The sequence below is a fragment of the Lactuca saligna genome, chromosome 6, assembly GCF_052625555.1.
Source record: "Lactuca saligna cultivar CGN05327 chromosome 6, ASM5262555v1, whole genome shotgun sequence".
NCBI classification, from domain to species: Eukaryota; Viridiplantae; Streptophyta; class Magnoliopsida; order Asterales; family Asteraceae; genus Lactuca; species Lactuca saligna.
This window is the reverse complement of record NC_136422.1, coordinates 31,517-48,948: the sequence shown is the minus strand read 5'-3', so window position 1 is coordinate 48,948 and position 17,432 is coordinate 31,517. Positions and strand designations below refer to the sequence as shown.

Below are 17,432 nucleotides of genomic sequence, written 5' to 3'. Positions count from 1 at the left end.
GACAGCGCTTCGATACTCTCAAAATGATATTCCTTCGATAAAACCTAGTATCGATACCACTAGGGTTTAGTCTAATGATAACCGCGACAAATTAATTATCTGACTATTATTATTATTATATAAGCGTTAATAACACTCAATATAACTCATAATAATAGCCCAAATAATTATTTTAAGGACCTAATAACATTCCTATAATTATTTGAAAGCTATATTAAAAATTGCGTAAGCGTAGCATACTTACAGCGAATTTGATCGAAAACCGGAACTTAATTGGAGCAGCGTTTCAAAACCAAAAAACTCCTTTTTCTGGGGACTCCGGGAGCCTCGGGGCTTCCCTAGGGTGCTAGGGGTTTAACTAGGGCTTAGGGGTGGTTTGGGGTTGTAGAGAGAGAAAGTAGTGAGAGAAAGAAGGTGGAAAGGTGTGAAAATGGAGGCATCCTCGACCTCCTTTTATAGCCGTGAGGGCCTCGGTACGCTGGGCGTACCTCGGACCCTACGCAGGGCGTACCCATCGGATAAGAGTGCCAGCGAGGTTCCAGTTGTCTGACACTCGGAGTAGATCAGGGCGAGGGTACGTGGGGCGTACTGGCTTTGGATGCGGGGCGTAAGCGAAGGGCGACGTGTCAAGATCCGAAGCGCGTTCCTTCCTCAGCGATGGGCGGCCCAGATGCAGCCACGTCATCACTCCTCGCAACAGACTTCGTAGATTCATGCTTCAACTTTAAAAACTCGTAACTTTCGCATACGAGCTCCGTTTTCGACGTTCTTTATATCCACGCGAAGGTGGGAACCTACTCTACAACTTTCATTTAGACTTCGTCGGCTAATTTTGGCTCGATTTTAAATTTTATATTATCAACGGGCCGGGATAGGATTGGTCCGTTAAATCCTCATAACTTCTTCATCCGACATCCGTTTTCGCCCATCTTTTTCTCGTTACGCTACTCTTAACGAGATCTTCGATTCTCGTTTAGGTCGTGTCGGCTAAAAATCACTCAATCTAATATTCAAATTTCGGGTTGTACACTGTTATTCCGAAACTTCGAAAAATCGTAACTTCTTCATACGAAGTCAGATTTGGGCGTTCTTTTTATCGATGTTCTTAGTTTAACATATTCTAAGAATTTTGTTTATATTTCTAAGGCTAAAAAGTCTTCTATCGTAAATTCACTATTTACGTCTCCCGGTGCCGTGCAGGTTTTGCCGTAAAACTTCGGCGAGCCATAACTTCTTCGTTATAGCTAGGATTTCGGCATTCTTTATATGTACGGAAACCTTGAGACATATTCTACAACTTTCTGTAGAGATATCGGGATTATCTCACACTTTAATTTTGATGCTCATTTTTATCCTTTATTAATTATACATTTATAATTAAATAATAAACACATAAACACACATAAAATCACATAATACTCAATATTTCATCTTTATTACTTCAAAAAGAGTTACAAGAGTTGACCTAGACTATTATATTGACAAAAATGCTAAGCCCGGAAACCCGGGCGTTACACTAATTAACCCTAATCGTCATTTTATGTGAAAACCCTAATTTTGTTTGGGCCTTGAGTTGGGCCTTCTATTGGATTTTGGGGATTAGGCTATTGATGGGCCATCCAAGAGCAAGTATATGGACTAGAATATTTGGATGAACTCTAGGGTAAGGCCCATGTGAAGGGTTTGGGCCCAATTTGGAAAATTGGGCCATAGATGGGCCATAATTAGACATTGATGATTACGAGACATTGGACCATCGGAATGGCAAATATTTGGACTAGAATAAATGGTTGGGCATTAAGGTAAGACCTTGTAGAGGTTTGGGCCCAATTTGGAGAATTGGGCCATATATTGGGCCTTGATTTATTATTTGGCTTTTGGGCCTCCAAAGTTTAAGTTGGTCCTTGATTATGGTCCAAGCTAGGTTAGGGGTAAAATAGTCTCTTTACCCCAAGTATGGAGTTATGGTTATGCATTGGAACCTGATTATTAATTGGGTGTTGTTTTGATGTTGACAGTTTGGGATCTGTCAGCCAACAACCACAACTTTATCCGTGAGACTTCAACAGTGTGAGGTGAGTGTCCTCACTGTTTGTATGGGTCGAAGGCACTAATGCCAGCCCATTTGGTTTATGTGCTATAGGAAGACCCAGGGGTTAGCCGTAGGCATTATGTATGAAAGACCAGGAGGTGGCTCCTGGCATACTGTATGCTATTATGTATGGTAAGAAGACCCGGGGGTTAGCCCTAGGCATTATGTATGAAAGACCAGGAGGTGGCTCTTGGAACACTTTATGTTAATTGGCTAAGTATAGTAGTATGTATGCTAGTTGTCTTTGTGATGCTTGCATGGAAGACCAGGAGGTGGCTCTTGGCATTTGTCTGTAAGACCAAGGGGGTGGCCCCCGGCTTGGCAAGAAAGACCACGTGGCGGCCCGTGGCATAATGACAAGACTATGTCCGACACATAGCATCTTTATTGATTATGATATATGTATGGCTCATTGTTATGTATGACAGTATGTGATTTATGTGCTTATATGCTAGACAGTATCCAGTTTAAAGAGATCGAAGGGGTAGGCCAACACCTAGATTTGTTAGGCAGTATGTTGATATGTATGGTATGTGGTATTTAGGGAACTCACTAAGCTTCGTGCTTACGATTTTCAGTTTTGGTTTCAGGTACTTCCAGTTTTCAAATAAAGGAGCTCGGGACGATCGCAGCGCACACACCTATGTTTTCCGCACTATGTGATTTCTGGGAATGAACTCTGATAAATGTATTATTTGAACTGCTTTTCAATGTGTGAACCAAATTACAAATGTGTTTTAGTTATATTAAAAATGAAATTTTTGGCCTTGAATTTTGGGATGTTACACACAGCTTCTCCCCCTGCTGGTTCAATAGATTCCCATACTCCTTGGGCATCCATTATAGCTTCCATTTTGATTGCCCACGTGGTGTAGTTTGCGGGAGTCAACATCGGACATTGAAATGGCACTCCACCATTCTCTCTTGTAACAAGTTGGCTAGATGACGACATGGATTCGTAGCGGATGTATTTGAGCATGAACCGAAAGCTCTAATACCAGGTGTTGGTAATCAGGCTACAAATGATCTCAACAAAAAACTACACCAATTGATACAGGGGCACAAGTGCACACATAAAATGTTACTGAATTCCTTTATTCGACACACAAAACAAACTACAAACTAATTGCAATTTATAGACTCTATTACATTGAAATCTGAATTAAAGTGCTTTAAAACTACCAAAAACTATAACCGGAAACTTTTACTACCAGGTTAACCACAATATGGTAACCGATTATTCTCTTTATTGCATTAAACTCAAATTCAAATCAGAATTAACTCCAACATTCAGGACACATGTTCTTTGTTGTAGAAGAGCCCTTGATCACTGGTATGGAAACCTTCTCTGTTAATTACAAGGTAAATATCAATACACCTTTTGATTCTTTCATCAAATCAATAAATTGCAATGTACTTTACATTATCTGATTATATAATTATCAATTAAATGAAAGTATGTTTGTATTTTTGTTACAAGTTCAATGGGCATTATCCCTTGTGATATCAAGAAAAGCTCTGACAAAATACCAATTAATTTTTCGATTTCTATTTCACTACAAACATGTGCATATGCAACTTGATAAAATACCAATTAATTTTTTGATTTCTGTTTCAATGCAAACATGTGCATATGCAACTTTGTGTAGCTTGGCAACTACATTAAGTATGAGACTAAATATCACTCATATAAATATTTATTAAAAATTAAAAATATTTCCTTTTTTACTCTTTATATTTTTTGTAGTTATACCTTTTGTTTTTGTAGGGTGCACATGCATGATATGCATGGAACTGCAATCTCTTGATCATCAATATTATGCATGAATATGCTTAAATTTATAAATAGCCTTTTACACTATCTAACATTTGAGGTAAAAATAACCATGTTCTTAAGTTTATAAATAACAATGTAATTACCTTTCCTTACCAACACTAACAACTAGTGCTATACCCACCCGTTTGTCGGGATTTTTAAAAAAATGAATCGTTTTTATTTTTTACCAAATGAATGTGGTTTCTAACATATTTACTAAAAATATTTAGATAAAACCACACAAACAGGCTGCAAGGACTTATTTGATGGCTTTATGCTAAACGATTTGTGTTGTTTTTTAGTGTACAAGTCAAGGACTTATTTGATGGCTTTATGCTAAAATCTTATTTATCGAGTTCATTGAACTTTTCTTCCACAAAAATTGATATCTTACAAAAATTAAACAAAATGGAAACAAAAATAGTATATGCTCGAAAGTATTAACATGCTTTAATGAATATCACATGGGTATTTTGGAGGTATTTAGGTACTTTTTTTTATCAAACATGAATAGAATGAAGAAAGCCAACCATATTCTTACTGCAGAGATGAAATAAGACTTTTCTCAGAAATTGAATAAAAAAACAAACAATGACATGATGATCACTTGAAAATAATAATAGGATGTGAGTAGGATGATGAACAACTTGAGATTAAGTGCAATTGTAATTTTTACTACCTTCTCCACATGTTAGCGTGCGATTTTCAATAAGACTTCAATCGCCTGAAACAGAACAGATTTCAAATTACATACTGCAAAACTTAAATATATTACATAAAGATGCCACATGGTTATGTTTACCTCATAGCATAACAGATCTGCTCTAATTGCAACCATATACCTAGGATCAACACAATACATTTGGAGTTCATAATCACATTCTTCAAAACACAAAAAAGAATTGTGATAATGTGAAGCATTAAACATGAATGCACATTGTACACGTTGAAACTAACCATTGCTGAGCCTAAGAGCGATTCTCCAAAGCTTCATAAGGCTTGCCCTAAGAAAACAAATTGTTGATGGTATGTGTTATCAGATATGTGTTACTTCTAAGCAAGAAAAGATGAATGTGTGGAAAAAGAACATGCTGATAGAACTTTAATTCTTGTGTCTTGTTGTGTTCACAAAAACTAAGAAAAATAAGGTAACTATTTGTGTTGAAAAGGAATTACAATAAATCTAATGCTCTTCATAAAACCAGTTTAAGCATACTTTATAAACTTGATTAAAAGACTGCATAAAAATATGATTTTCTTAAAGCAAATAAGAACTTGATTTCTTCAAAGTTAAAACCCACCCATTTCATAAACTTATTGATAAAGATGGTTCATGTTTCTTATAGCAACAAAGTAGTAGGAAAATCGGGCATGCCAGGTTGAAACACATTCACTTTCCTCCATTCCATGTAGATGATAAAAAAAATTAATGCTATTTATAAAACTAATGAAGTTATTTGTACATGATGAGTAAATACATATCTTATCCCCAGTCCAGATAGAAGCTTTCTGCATCATCATCATATGTCAATACAATTGGTGGGCTAGTGCTAAATTAGTGAACTTTACATATAAGCTCAATAGTGTGACATCCAAATGATCAAAACGTAACCTAAGGTGTGGCTAATTGGGCAAATTAATAGGAGGTTATGTTTTTATACAATAGATTTACTGAGAATAACATGTTTTTTTTTTTGTAGTTTTCGTTACCGAGATATCTTTTTTTGTTTTTTCATTGTTCCCAGGTATTTTTTGGGAGGCTAATTGGGCAGATTGGTAGGAAATCTTTGATGATCCATCATTTTTAATTTTTATTTGGGTCATTATCAAATAACTTTTTGTTTTATTGTAAAGCAATTAAATCTTAGTATGGGTTTTGTAACTCTTACCTCTTCCTTCAAGTTCAATCGCAGTGTTTCCCCTTATTTTTATATAAACCTCTGCAAATTGCATAACATTATGAAGGTGTGTTTTGTTGCTCTTTTTTACCTTTGGGCCGTCAATCATAATCAAAACAATGACAGGAAAAATGAACAAATGAAAGTTAGGGTTACAGAATATGAAAATGCATGTAAGTAATTACCTGATTGGAGGAAATAAAAAACAAAGACCGATAGCAAAGGCATGACCTTAACAACTCCTACAAAGAAGCCAAATCAAACCGGTTAGAAAACAAATGAGTAAATGTGTGTATTTTTAAGAGAAAGAGAAAGAAATCATGATAAGATCTAGCGGGAGTAAAGCTAGTGGTGAATAGTTTGGTTGTACACGAAAATGTCATCCCAACTCTTCTCCTCAACTGAAAAACACACAAAAAAACATTCTTAGTTCTAAAAACACACAAAGATCTAACACTTCACCATATAAAGCAATACTTAATCACAATATGATTAATGGTTTTATTTAACATAATATTTGATAATTTCATAAGAAAATTACTCAATTTTGCTTATTTGCAATCATACACAGAAGTGACAGAACCCATTTATATAAACTCTAGGAAAGATCTTTAAACATTGTTCAACATTACCATATCATATACTCTAGTTCTCTTTGCAAAAACAAATGAAGAACCACTTTGTTCCACTGGTATGCATCTGCAGGAAAAATCAAGTTGCTTTTCAATAGAACATGGTATGGATCTTTACTTTCTATTCCTCAACTATCCATAAGCCCCACTTCCCTGAATGTCAAGATGTCAAAAAAATTCACTGCAACCAATAACAAATGCCATGTACATGCAAACAAAAATTAATAAAAATATATTTCAAAAACAGAAAAAATGGTTTTACCAAACTAAACTGAAACAAAAAAAAATGGTTTTACCCTGCTGTCATTGATCCACACCTTGATTCCATTAGTCTCGGAGATAAATTTAATAGAACTTCGTTCATGGTAGTTCATCCATATCCAACACATCAAGCAGAAAGCAGGTGATGCATGACATAAACATAAACCATATGACTTTTTTTTGAAATATGGTGTCACAAACTAAATATCCACTAATAACAAAGAAAGATAAAGATGGAAATTAGCTATCTTGCTCTAACAATTCATGCAATCTAGTGATGTAAATAAGGAGAAAAATGAATTTTCAAAACTTGAGGTCAAGAGCTTCATCAGTTCATCAGATGTAACTCAAGCTCTCCCTAAGTACAAACATCAACAACTTTATTGGTTTTGGCAATCTAGATGTTGACACCACTGTAATGATAAAGTTAAAATAAAAATCAAATAATTTATTTGGAAACAATATAGAAAATTTTGCACCTTCAAAATTTTCCTAGAAGCAATTGCATTATTTATATCGTAACTTCAGTTAGGGAAATCACACAACCGAGGAGCAAATATATCAAAATAAAATACCAAAACTTGGATTATTTACCTTCAGAAGTGAAGGACTCAATAATATCCATGAATATATATAGCTATCAAAATGACCAGCTTGTGTCCCATACCTTCAGTGGTGCGATTCAGATCTAAAGTGCTTTACCTGCACAGACTTGTAATGGAGCCATGGATTCTTCTTTATCTACATCCTTCAATGAAGTGAACATCTTCAACTTATTTTTTTTCTTCTCCTTTTTCTTATGTATTTGCCCACTTGGATAATAAACTACATAACTTCAGAAAGTACAAGAATGAAAGAAAGAGATAGTGAGGTTGTCGATAAGAAGAAACTGATGAAGGAACGCAACAATCAGACACAGGAGAAATTAATCAGAAAAAAATTACGAAACTCGTTATTCAGAAAAAAAACACGCAGGAAAAAGAGAAATCAATACCTAATCGGATGCATGAGAAATCCATAAAGTATGTGCCCACAATTCGTTCTTGAGTTCAAAGATTTGAAAGACGCATATTTAGGCTTCTTTGGGATGAAGCATTGAATGAATTGAACAAATTAAATTCAATCGATACTCTTATATAGGCATGAGCAACCGACTGTGAATGTGGGGGAGGAGGAAACGTGCGGACGACCAGAAGAAGGAAGGGAACTCTGATTAACCGTAAATGCTGAGTTATTCCGGCTGAGATTGAATGAGGAGAGAGTTTGAAGGGCTGAGATTTGTTGGACGGTTTTCCACTCACTGTCAACAATAGTATAAAGAATATATAAACTGTAATTTGTATGTAAGATGCTTACAAAATTTATGTTATTGCTATTAATTATTATCAGTAAAAAGGTAAGTGTGTTATGTAAAAAATAAAGTATATTGTGTAAGTTTCATGCTATAAGTATGTTGTTATCGTGGTGAAGAAATATAAATATATTGCTTTTTCCTATTTATTCATTACTCCGATGTTAATGTGGTTATTTATCCCTTTTTAATTCTTTTGTCAACCAACAAAGGTAGAAGTGATATTATATTATTATGATTGAATAACATATTCTTTTATCTTGTAGGTTCTTGAACCAAATTGACATGTTATGTATAATAAACTTGAAAATGCAAAGAGCATAGATGAGGTATATGTTGATTTTGATTCCTCTCAACTCTTGGGTTAAAATGCAAGAAATAGCAATGTACTTAAGTTGATTTGTTTATATTGTGCTTTGAAAAATCTACCCAGTTATAGTAATGTCATCCAAATACAAAGCAATTTTCACTTCTTTAGTTTGGTAAGTTGTTAGAAAATATAATGTTCTATTAATAAGAAAAAATGATACTACAATGCTTGTAAAAGAAAATTAAAGTACATTGCTATATTTCACAAATAAGTTAAAGTGCGTTGTTATCATTTTCCTTGTGTGTGCTTCTAATTTTTGTACTTAAATAGGTAACTCAATATCATTACTTTTTCATGGAGAAGTGTCTCAAGGAATGTTCACTTCTTTCTCCGATCCTCATTTATAAAAATGGACTCTCTGTTGTACCAGTAGAAACGAGAATAATAATAATGATATTGGTTATTCGATAAATAAGATCAAATCAGTAGCTCTACTAATCATAATTAACACTTGAATAATTCTAAAGTAGATGTCAATTGTTTATATAATTTACAGACAAAACTATAAATTTGGTCCTTGTGGTTTGCAAAAACCTTTGGATAGGGTCCAAAAAGTTTCCGGCTTGCACCGAAGGTCCAAAATCAAAGTTTTTCATTGTTTTTGGTCCAAAAAAACTTGAAAAGTCGATTTTACCCTTTTTAATTTCTTTTTTCTATTTTCTTTATTGTTTTTGGTATTTAAATAATTAAAAAAAATAAAAAATAAAATCTTACCCAACACACATACTCTCTCTCTCTCTCTCTCTCTCTCTCTCTCTCTCTCTCTCTCTCTCTCTCTCTCTCTCTCTCTCTCTCTCTCTCTCTCTCTCTCTCTCTCTCTCTCTCTCTCTCTCTCTCTCTCTCTCTCTCTCTCTCTCTCTCTCTCTCTCTCTCTCTCTCTCTCTCTCTCTCTCTCTCTCTCTCTCTCTCTCTCTCTCTCTCTCTCTCTCTCTCTCTCTCTCTCTCTCTCTCTCTCTCTCTCTCTCTCTCTCTCTCTCTCTCTCTCTCTCTCTCTCTCTCTCTCTCTCTCTCTCTCTCTCTCTCTCTCTCTCTCTCTCTCTCTCTCTCTCTCTACCTAACCTAACCTAACCCAGGTTTATTCTTATTCATCTTCCACAAATCCATCGACATACCCCTCCCTTTGATCATCATCTTGTTAATCGAACCCACTACTGGTCCTATAAACACACAATGAAACTCCCTTCTCTCTTAACTGAAGAACATAAAAATTGACCAGATTAAAAAAAAAAAAACAATCAAGGAACTCTTCCTGTTTCTTTCCTTCTTCTGTCCCGATTTTCGGCAGAAGCACCTCCGTCGGAGGTGTTTTCTTGTGCGTTCCCGGTGAGCAAGGGAGCTACAAACCCCCTTCGTTCTCCCTTCACCTTTTCATTGTTCCTACCAAATCAAAAAGAAGATGAAGCAAGGAATTAACGGAGCAAAAAGGCCCTCGCATACCTCCTGTTGGACATCGAACAACCAAAGTCATTACCATTGCTGCTTGTCTCGCCCTATCGAAGACCTCCGTCCTTTCGCAGCCTCTTGGCCGTCGACCCAGGAGATAATCCTTCTCACGACCGATCAACGAATAATCGCGCCCTACGAGCCATCATGCTTCCCTTTTATTCGTTCGTCTGCTTCGTTCGCAGCTTCGTATCCGTCTCTCTTTTGCCCGATCAGTCAAAGTGACGAGGGAAAAAGCCCTAAATTCGTTCGTCTGCTTCGAGATGGGAAGTTCTTCAGTTGAGAGAGAGAAAGAGAGAGAGAGAGAGAGAGAGAGAGAGAGAGTGTTGGGTAAGATTTTATTTTTTATTTTTTTTAATTATTTAAATACCAAAAACAATAAAGAAAATAGAAAAAAGAAATAGAAAAGGGTAAAATCGACTTTTCAAGTTTTTTTGGACCAAAAACAATGAAAAACCTTGATTTTGGACCTTCGGTGCAAGCCAGAAACTTTTTGGACCCTATCCAAAGGTTTTTGCAAACCACAAGGACCAAATTTGTAGTTTTGTCTAATTTACATGTTGAAAGTATGTCAGCCTTCTCTTGTTGAAATTGTATTTTCAAAGTAATTTCTCATTCATTGAAAATTTCAAGAAAAAATTTACATACTAGTTTGCATGTAGCACCCTCTTCTAATCTAGAAGAAAAAACAAACACACTGTTCTTGTTCAAGACTTGTAATCATGAAGATAAATCGACAAAAAAACTCAAATTCTTGAAATTCGTATTTTTAAAAAAAATAATAATTAAAATGGCAAAAACAACATAACTTATCCAAAAAAAGCTGCATTCTGTCGACTTCTAATTTTTCTAAATTTCAATTTCGCAAGTATAATCATGGTTTGTCAACAATAATATACTTTTCTAAGGATTGGTCTCCTTATAGACCTGTTTGTATACCTGATTTACATCTCACATGATATTGTTGATCACAACAGTGTGTTGTTGCTTTCTTCTCACCAGTAATTGCCACAAGAACATTTCCCATTCCTGAAATGATGAAACCTCTTCCCATCTCTCACAACAATGTCTCTCTCCACAACTTGCGACATGAACTCAAACGCGTTATGACAATCCCCACAAATCCTCAAGTTCTTGAAAACCCTAATCATAGCTCCTGAAGGAAGCTTCAAAAGCCCAAAAGCAACCGCAAGCTTTTCACTATGAGTAGACAATGCGTATTCCTTTTGCTCATTCTCCATATCATGTAACACAAACTTCGTATCTGGAACATATCCTAATTTCCTCATTTTAGAAACCAATTCCTCAAGGTACTCATACACCTTTTGAACCTCAGGGTGCTTAGTGTCATCCACCAAAAATACATGGACCATATTGTCAACTTCAATCCAACTACATGCAGGCTCTTTCTTCACTCCTCGAGACCTCATCAAATTCCGAACCTGTGCAGCATCGTTCCATTTTCCCGAGTTGGAGTACATGTTTGATAAAAGTATGTAGGTCCCATCATGATCCGGGATTAATTCAAAAAGTCTTTCTGCAGCCTCAACCCCTAACTCCATATTTCCATGGATTCTACACCCACCAAGTAGTGCTTCCCAAACCGGTGCACCGGGGTAGAATGGTAATTTTTCAATCACGTTTTTTGCTTCGGTGAATTTCCCGGCTCTACATAACAAATCAATCAAACGACCGTAATGATCTTCACCCGGGGTTATACCGTACGAATCTTTCATCGAGTTGAAATACCGTTGACCTTGGTCAATTAAACCCGAGTGGCTACAAGCAGAAAGAATCGTGAGGAATGTTATTCGGTCGGGAACTATGTCCTCTTTTAGCATTTCTTCAAAAAGCTCAATTGCCTGAGCACCATGCCCGTGCTGCCCGAAAGCTGCAATCATCGCGTTCCAAGACACCGAATCTAAACATGGCATTGTAAGGAATACAGACTGTGAATCTTGAAGGACCCCACATCGTGCGTACATTGTGATTAAAGAATTGGAAGCGGAAAGACTCGATTCAAACCCTGATTGGATAAGTTGAGCATGGAGTTGGCGTCCATGGTTTAATGACGCGATAGCTGCACATGATTTAATCGCGCCTGCTAATGAATAATCACATGGTTGACATTCGGTAGATTTCATTTGGTTGAAAAGCTTCAAACCCTCTTCTCCTGATCCGTTTTGGGCAAATCCTGATATCATCACACTCCATGTCACGTGGTTTTTTTCGGGCATTTTGGTAAATACCAATCGGGCTTCTTCGATTCGGCCTACATCAACGTAAGCAGATAGAATGTTGTTCCATGAAATAAGATCTCTTATTGGCATCCTATCGAAAATCTTTCTTGCATCATCTGTTTTACCACATTTCCAGTATAATGTAATCAACGCATTGTTGACACTATATAGAAAGTGGTGAGATGGGTTTATTACAGTTCTGATCATGTATGCATGTATTTGTTTTCCATGGAGAAACAATTTAGCATTGGCACAAGCACTAAGGATACTTGTATAAGTGAATGCATCAAACTTGATTCCTAAAAGATTCATCTTTTTTGACATTTCTAATGATTCAGAAACAAACCCTTTATGCATGTATCCGGAAATCATTGCATTCCATGCCACTACTTGCTTTTCATTGTTCATACCATCAAAGACTTGGCTTGCACCGTGTAAATCGTCATTTCTTATATACCCTGTGATTATTGTAGTCCATGATAACTCGTCTTTATGTGGCATTTCATCAAACAGTTTTTGTGCAGCATCCATTAATAAAGAAGGTGTTACGAAAGGTGAAGAAGAACACCTGATATAAAGAGAAATAAGAGAGTTAACAACCGATGTGACAAACCCGGTTCCAGACTTCACAATTTCAGAGTGTAGCTGCTGACAATGTAATTCGTGCTCAGCTATAAGAGACAACCCCGATAACATGCTTGTGTAGGTGTAGTTATCCGGCTGAAAATTGTTTCTTTTCATGTCACGAAAGAGCTCAATAGCAGCGTTACCATCATCATTATGAGCACAGGCTGTTATCATGGCATTGTAGCAAACTGTATCTCGAGTATTTAAAGGAGTGTTGTTAAATATTTCTCTTGCCAGCTTTAGATTTCCAGAAGCGGAATATGCAGTAATAAAGGTTGTTCTGGCAACAATATCTGGTTCTGCAATTTCATCGAATAGTTGGCGTGCGTATACAAGGTTAGATGATTTGCAATACAAATCCATCAAACGGTTGAGGATATGAGACCGCGGCCTGAACCCAGAAGCGATCATATGGGCATGAATCATTCGGACATTGGAATACGAGGTTGGGATTTGGTTGGAACATGATAGGAGCTGTGCAGCGTAAAAGTTGGCCAGAGCACGAACGGCGTCTGTTACGCGAACAGCCTGTTTAATGCCAAATCACGTAGTTATACACACAAAAATGGATAATAAGAAAAGAAAAAAAAGTAAATAGAAACAAGAAAAGCATGAGGGGAATTTGACAGATAGAAAAAGATGGTAGTTTGCGAACGAGAATCTACCTGTTCTTTGAGATTGGATGCCTGCTTTCTCGATGCATTCATTTCGTCAATTGCTACTGTAATATTGACGCCGGCAGATATTTTTTGCTCAAACCATGTTTTTCAGGGGCGGTACTTGAACATATACTTTGGGGGAGGGGGTATTAGACACTAAAAATAACGTTTTTACAAATAAACAAACTTAATTTCATCAATTAAACACCAAAATTACCATGATTGTATCTATAAAAATCAAAATGGAGGAAAAATTCATTCAAAATCAGCCCTCTATCTTAAATAAAATTTAGGACAATAAAAATCAAATATTAGATAAACAGATGTGAAATCCTAATTAGTTAATTTCCAAATTCCAACAACAAGCAAATAGAGAAACAATTCATATTACTCATCAATCAGTTCATTCTAGACAAACATTAACAATTTTCTGCAAAAATCCATTTAAATGAGTGTGAAATCATAATTAGTTATATACCAAATCCCAACAACAAGCAAAATAGTGAAAGGAGGAAACAAATTCAATACTCAATAGATTGGCTGCTAATTTCCAGCATAATTGGAAAAGAGAGAAGACATAACAGTCGAACAGGAGATCACTCAGGAGCATACCTGATTTTCTTCGGTTCTGTGAACAAGAAAGGACAGCAGAAGTGCTCAACAGCAGGTGGACGGTGGTGACCGGAGGAGCTGCGATGGACAGTGGTGACTAGCAGGCGTCCGACACTCCAATGCCGTATGAAGTTTTTTAACAATACGTTCACTTTGACTTTCTTTGAAGCAGAACCAAATCAGATTTTTTTTTTCTGATACTGTGGTGTCCTTAATCGACAGCTTGAAGAGCTAAACAAATCATCAACTAGAGTACTAGACAGCTAAGTCAAAAACAGAAACTAACTCAGGATACAGGATAGGAGAATTGAGATTTCTGATTTAAAAATTATAATTCCTAACTCTACTATTCCAATTTCAATAAGAGATGAATCCTAGAGATTGAGAGAACGGGAGAACAGGAGCATTACATACCTGATTTCCGGTGACCGGTGACAGCTGCTGCGGTGGTGAATGGCGAGACCAACGGGCAGCGACTGAGCGAGTTACGTAGGTAGCGACTAGCAACGAGGGGGAGGAAGAATCGATTTTGACTTGTCGCTTGGTTTGGAAATCGGACTGAAATCTGGAGGGGCCACAGCCCAATTTTGACACTAACACTAACAGGCCTATAATTAAAAATTTTGAAGATATATTTGCTATTTCTAACTCAAATATACATAAGCAATTTTGACACTAACACTAACAGGCCTATAATTAAAAATTTTGAAGATATATTTGCTATTTCTAACTCAAATATACATAAGCCCATGATGTTGCTGGATTGGGGGCATCCTAATTCCTGGTTGGCTGGCTCTACTCATTTGATAAACTTTTTTCACGTAGTAAGAGAATGGGAATATGATTTATTAAGGTAATTAACTTTTCGGTATGTTCGCATCTAGGTAACTATCTTTTTTTTGTACACATCTAGATAACAAACTTGTTGGAAGTGTTCACATATGACCATTATGACCTGCTATAGCAGGTCAAATCATAGATGTGAACGCTTTCCACAAGTTTATTACCTAGATGTGTAAAAAAAAAATAGTTACCCAAATATGAACAAAACAATAAGTAAAAATTAAATTACACGAATGGTCCCTGTGGTTTGGGGGAATTCTTTTTTTTGGTCTCTAACTTATTTTTTTAACTTGGATGGTCCATACTGTTTATTTTTGTTGCGCATTTGGTCATGTGTTACTTAAAAAGACTATTGTGCCCTTATTAATTTATTTTTTAATTAAATTTCTTATTTATGTATTTATTTTTTACATATTTAAAAAAATTAATAGACCACACATATTAGTGTGGTCTATTAATTTTTTTAAATATGTAAAAAATAAATACATAAATAAGAAAATTAATTAAAAAATAAATTAATAAGGGCATAATAGTCTTTTAGGTAAAGCAAAGATCAAACGTGCAACAAAAATAAACAGTAGACCATCCAAGTTAAAAAAATAAGTTAGGGACTAAAAATACAGATTCCCCCAAACCATAGGGACCATTCATATATTTTAATTTTTACTTTTCGTTTTGTTTATATTTGGGTAACGAACTTGTTGAAAGCGTTCACATCTAGAATTTAACCTACTATAGCAGGTCATAATGGTCATATGTGAACACTTCCAACAAATTTGTTACCTAGATGTGTACAAAAAAAAAAAAAAATAGTTACCCAGATGTAAATATACCGAAAAGTAAATTATCTTAATAGTCTTATTCCCTAAGAGAATAGAGGTGCACATTGTGAACCCTTAACTTTGAAAAAACAATAATTAACACCTAACTTAACTCGTCTCAGTTGAATCAGCTGCTGTGGTGTTTGGTTTGCTTTGGCAAAAAAATGTTTTGGGGAAGAGAATATTTGTAAAGATAGAAAGGGAGGTTGAAAATTCTAAATTCGTATGGAGAAAGTGTATATACTTTCTTGGTTTATTGTATGGGTATTTCACGTGATAAACTGGATAAAACACCAAATGAGATATCTTTTCAGAAGCTTCAGGTCTTTATCTATTTACCTTGTGTGTTATCTTTTGTGTTATCTTTACAAGCATAATAATAATAATAATAATAATAATAATAATAATAATATTTTGTGCAATTATTGTCATTACACTATTCTTTCCAATCAAACCATAAAAGTTAAGACTTTTTTCCAAATTAACCATTCTAATTCTCCAAATTAACCATTTTGACCTATTATATCGGGTCAAATTTGGAAATATGTCTGAAACTTTAATGGTTTGATTGGAAAAAAAATAAAATAGAAGTGGTTAAACCGCAAAATTGTCCAAAATATAATGTTGTTTCTGTAATTTGCTCTTATTTGTATTATCTACTTATGAACATATATCCCATATGTATAGTTAGGGATAAAAGTTATTCATGTATAAGAATTATCATTTCTCACTTTCTTTTTACCCATGAAGTTTCATCTGATAAAATAAATGACATTTGTAAACAGATGACGTATGGAAAAATGCTCAATCTCCTGACTTTCTTTCTGAATAAAGAGTTTGATGCTATAAATATAATGCACTGTGACATCTCCAAAATCACGGCCAGAAAAGACCGATTTTCATTTATGCTTTTAAAATAATTTCAGAGTAAATCCTTTTGATTTGAAAGAGTTGCGGAATTTGTTCCCAAAAACAAAACATGATAAAACAATGTTTATCAAAGCATTTCATAAAAGAAATGTATTTTTCATTATATAATCAAAACTCGGGGTGTCATGTTCCGATACAGACCAATAAGCATAAACGATAACATTACAAGTCATTCAACAAATATATACATATGCAGACTTGTAAACAAAACAACTTGATGGTTCATCCATCTTACGCCCTTGCACCACTTCCTGTAATATAAATAAAACTGAGAGGATCAGGCTTGGGAGCCTGGTGAGCATATAGGGTTTTCAACCCACAATAAATAAATTATATTTAATTTCACCAACCAATCACTATCCCGATTAGCCATTCCCGTTATCCTCACTTTACGTCCCTAAAACAACATCAATCTCAAGGAACCTATTCTAGGATTTTCATCGGGACGGACATTACTGCTAAGGGGTTTCCTCAACAATAGATATCCTAAAGGCAACCATGAGGGGGATAGAGTACACCGGTGAACACATCGTTCACAACGCCTACGGGTTATGAACCTGCTAGCGTTCCACGAGACTGTCTAGAAGGAGTTTGTGGTCGATATCCATACTCCGCTGAATAACTATGTCAACAACAACAACATCGAGGCCTCTCATCTATTTATTACACACCAACTATCTACCCATGTTCTACCCAACATATTAGTAGATAAAAATATATATTTTTATACATAGTTTAAAACCTGTATAGCATTTTCATCCAATACATATTTCACATAACAGATGAGGCATACTCACATAACACGTATTTCATAGAAAACAATTCAGATCTATTAGA

General features: G+C 35.4%; 1 protein-coding gene across 20 annotated transcripts; it reads right to left on the bottom strand.

Moving 5' to 3' along the window:
* Window positions 1-3,135: 3,135 nt before the first annotated feature.
* LOC145000876 (Pentatricopeptide repeat (PPR) superfamily protein) lies at window positions 3,136-14,585 on the bottom strand. Of its 20 annotated transcripts, XR_013661409.1 has the most exons (13): window positions 14,416-14,585; window positions 13,396-14,264; window positions 10,803-13,258; window positions 7,694-7,999; window positions 6,735-7,532; window positions 6,439-6,619; window positions 6,177-6,207; window positions 5,992-6,048; window positions 5,798-5,848; window positions 4,866-4,912; window positions 4,711-4,750; window positions 4,588-4,632; window positions 3,137-3,440 (listed from the first exon to the last, which is right to left on the bottom strand). XR_013661409.1 is itself a non-coding variant. In XM_078960177.1 (3 exons), the coding sequence occupies exons 2-3, from the start codon at window positions 13,435-13,437 to the stop codon at window positions 10,859-10,861; spliced, it is 2,442 nt and encodes an 813-aa protein (XP_078816303.1). In that variant the 5' UTR covers window positions 13,438-14,264; window positions 14,416-14,585; the 3' UTR covers window positions 10,615-10,858. The 20 variants fall into 20 exon arrangements, 1 of the variants encoding a protein (XP_078816303.1); XR_013661406.1 differs by having other exon boundaries at window positions 3,136-3,440; window positions 4,866-5,848; XR_013661405.1 differs by adding an exon at window positions 5,372-5,417 and having other exon boundaries at window positions 5,798-6,207.
* Between the last annotated feature and the right edge of the window lie 2,847 nt (window positions 14,586-17,432).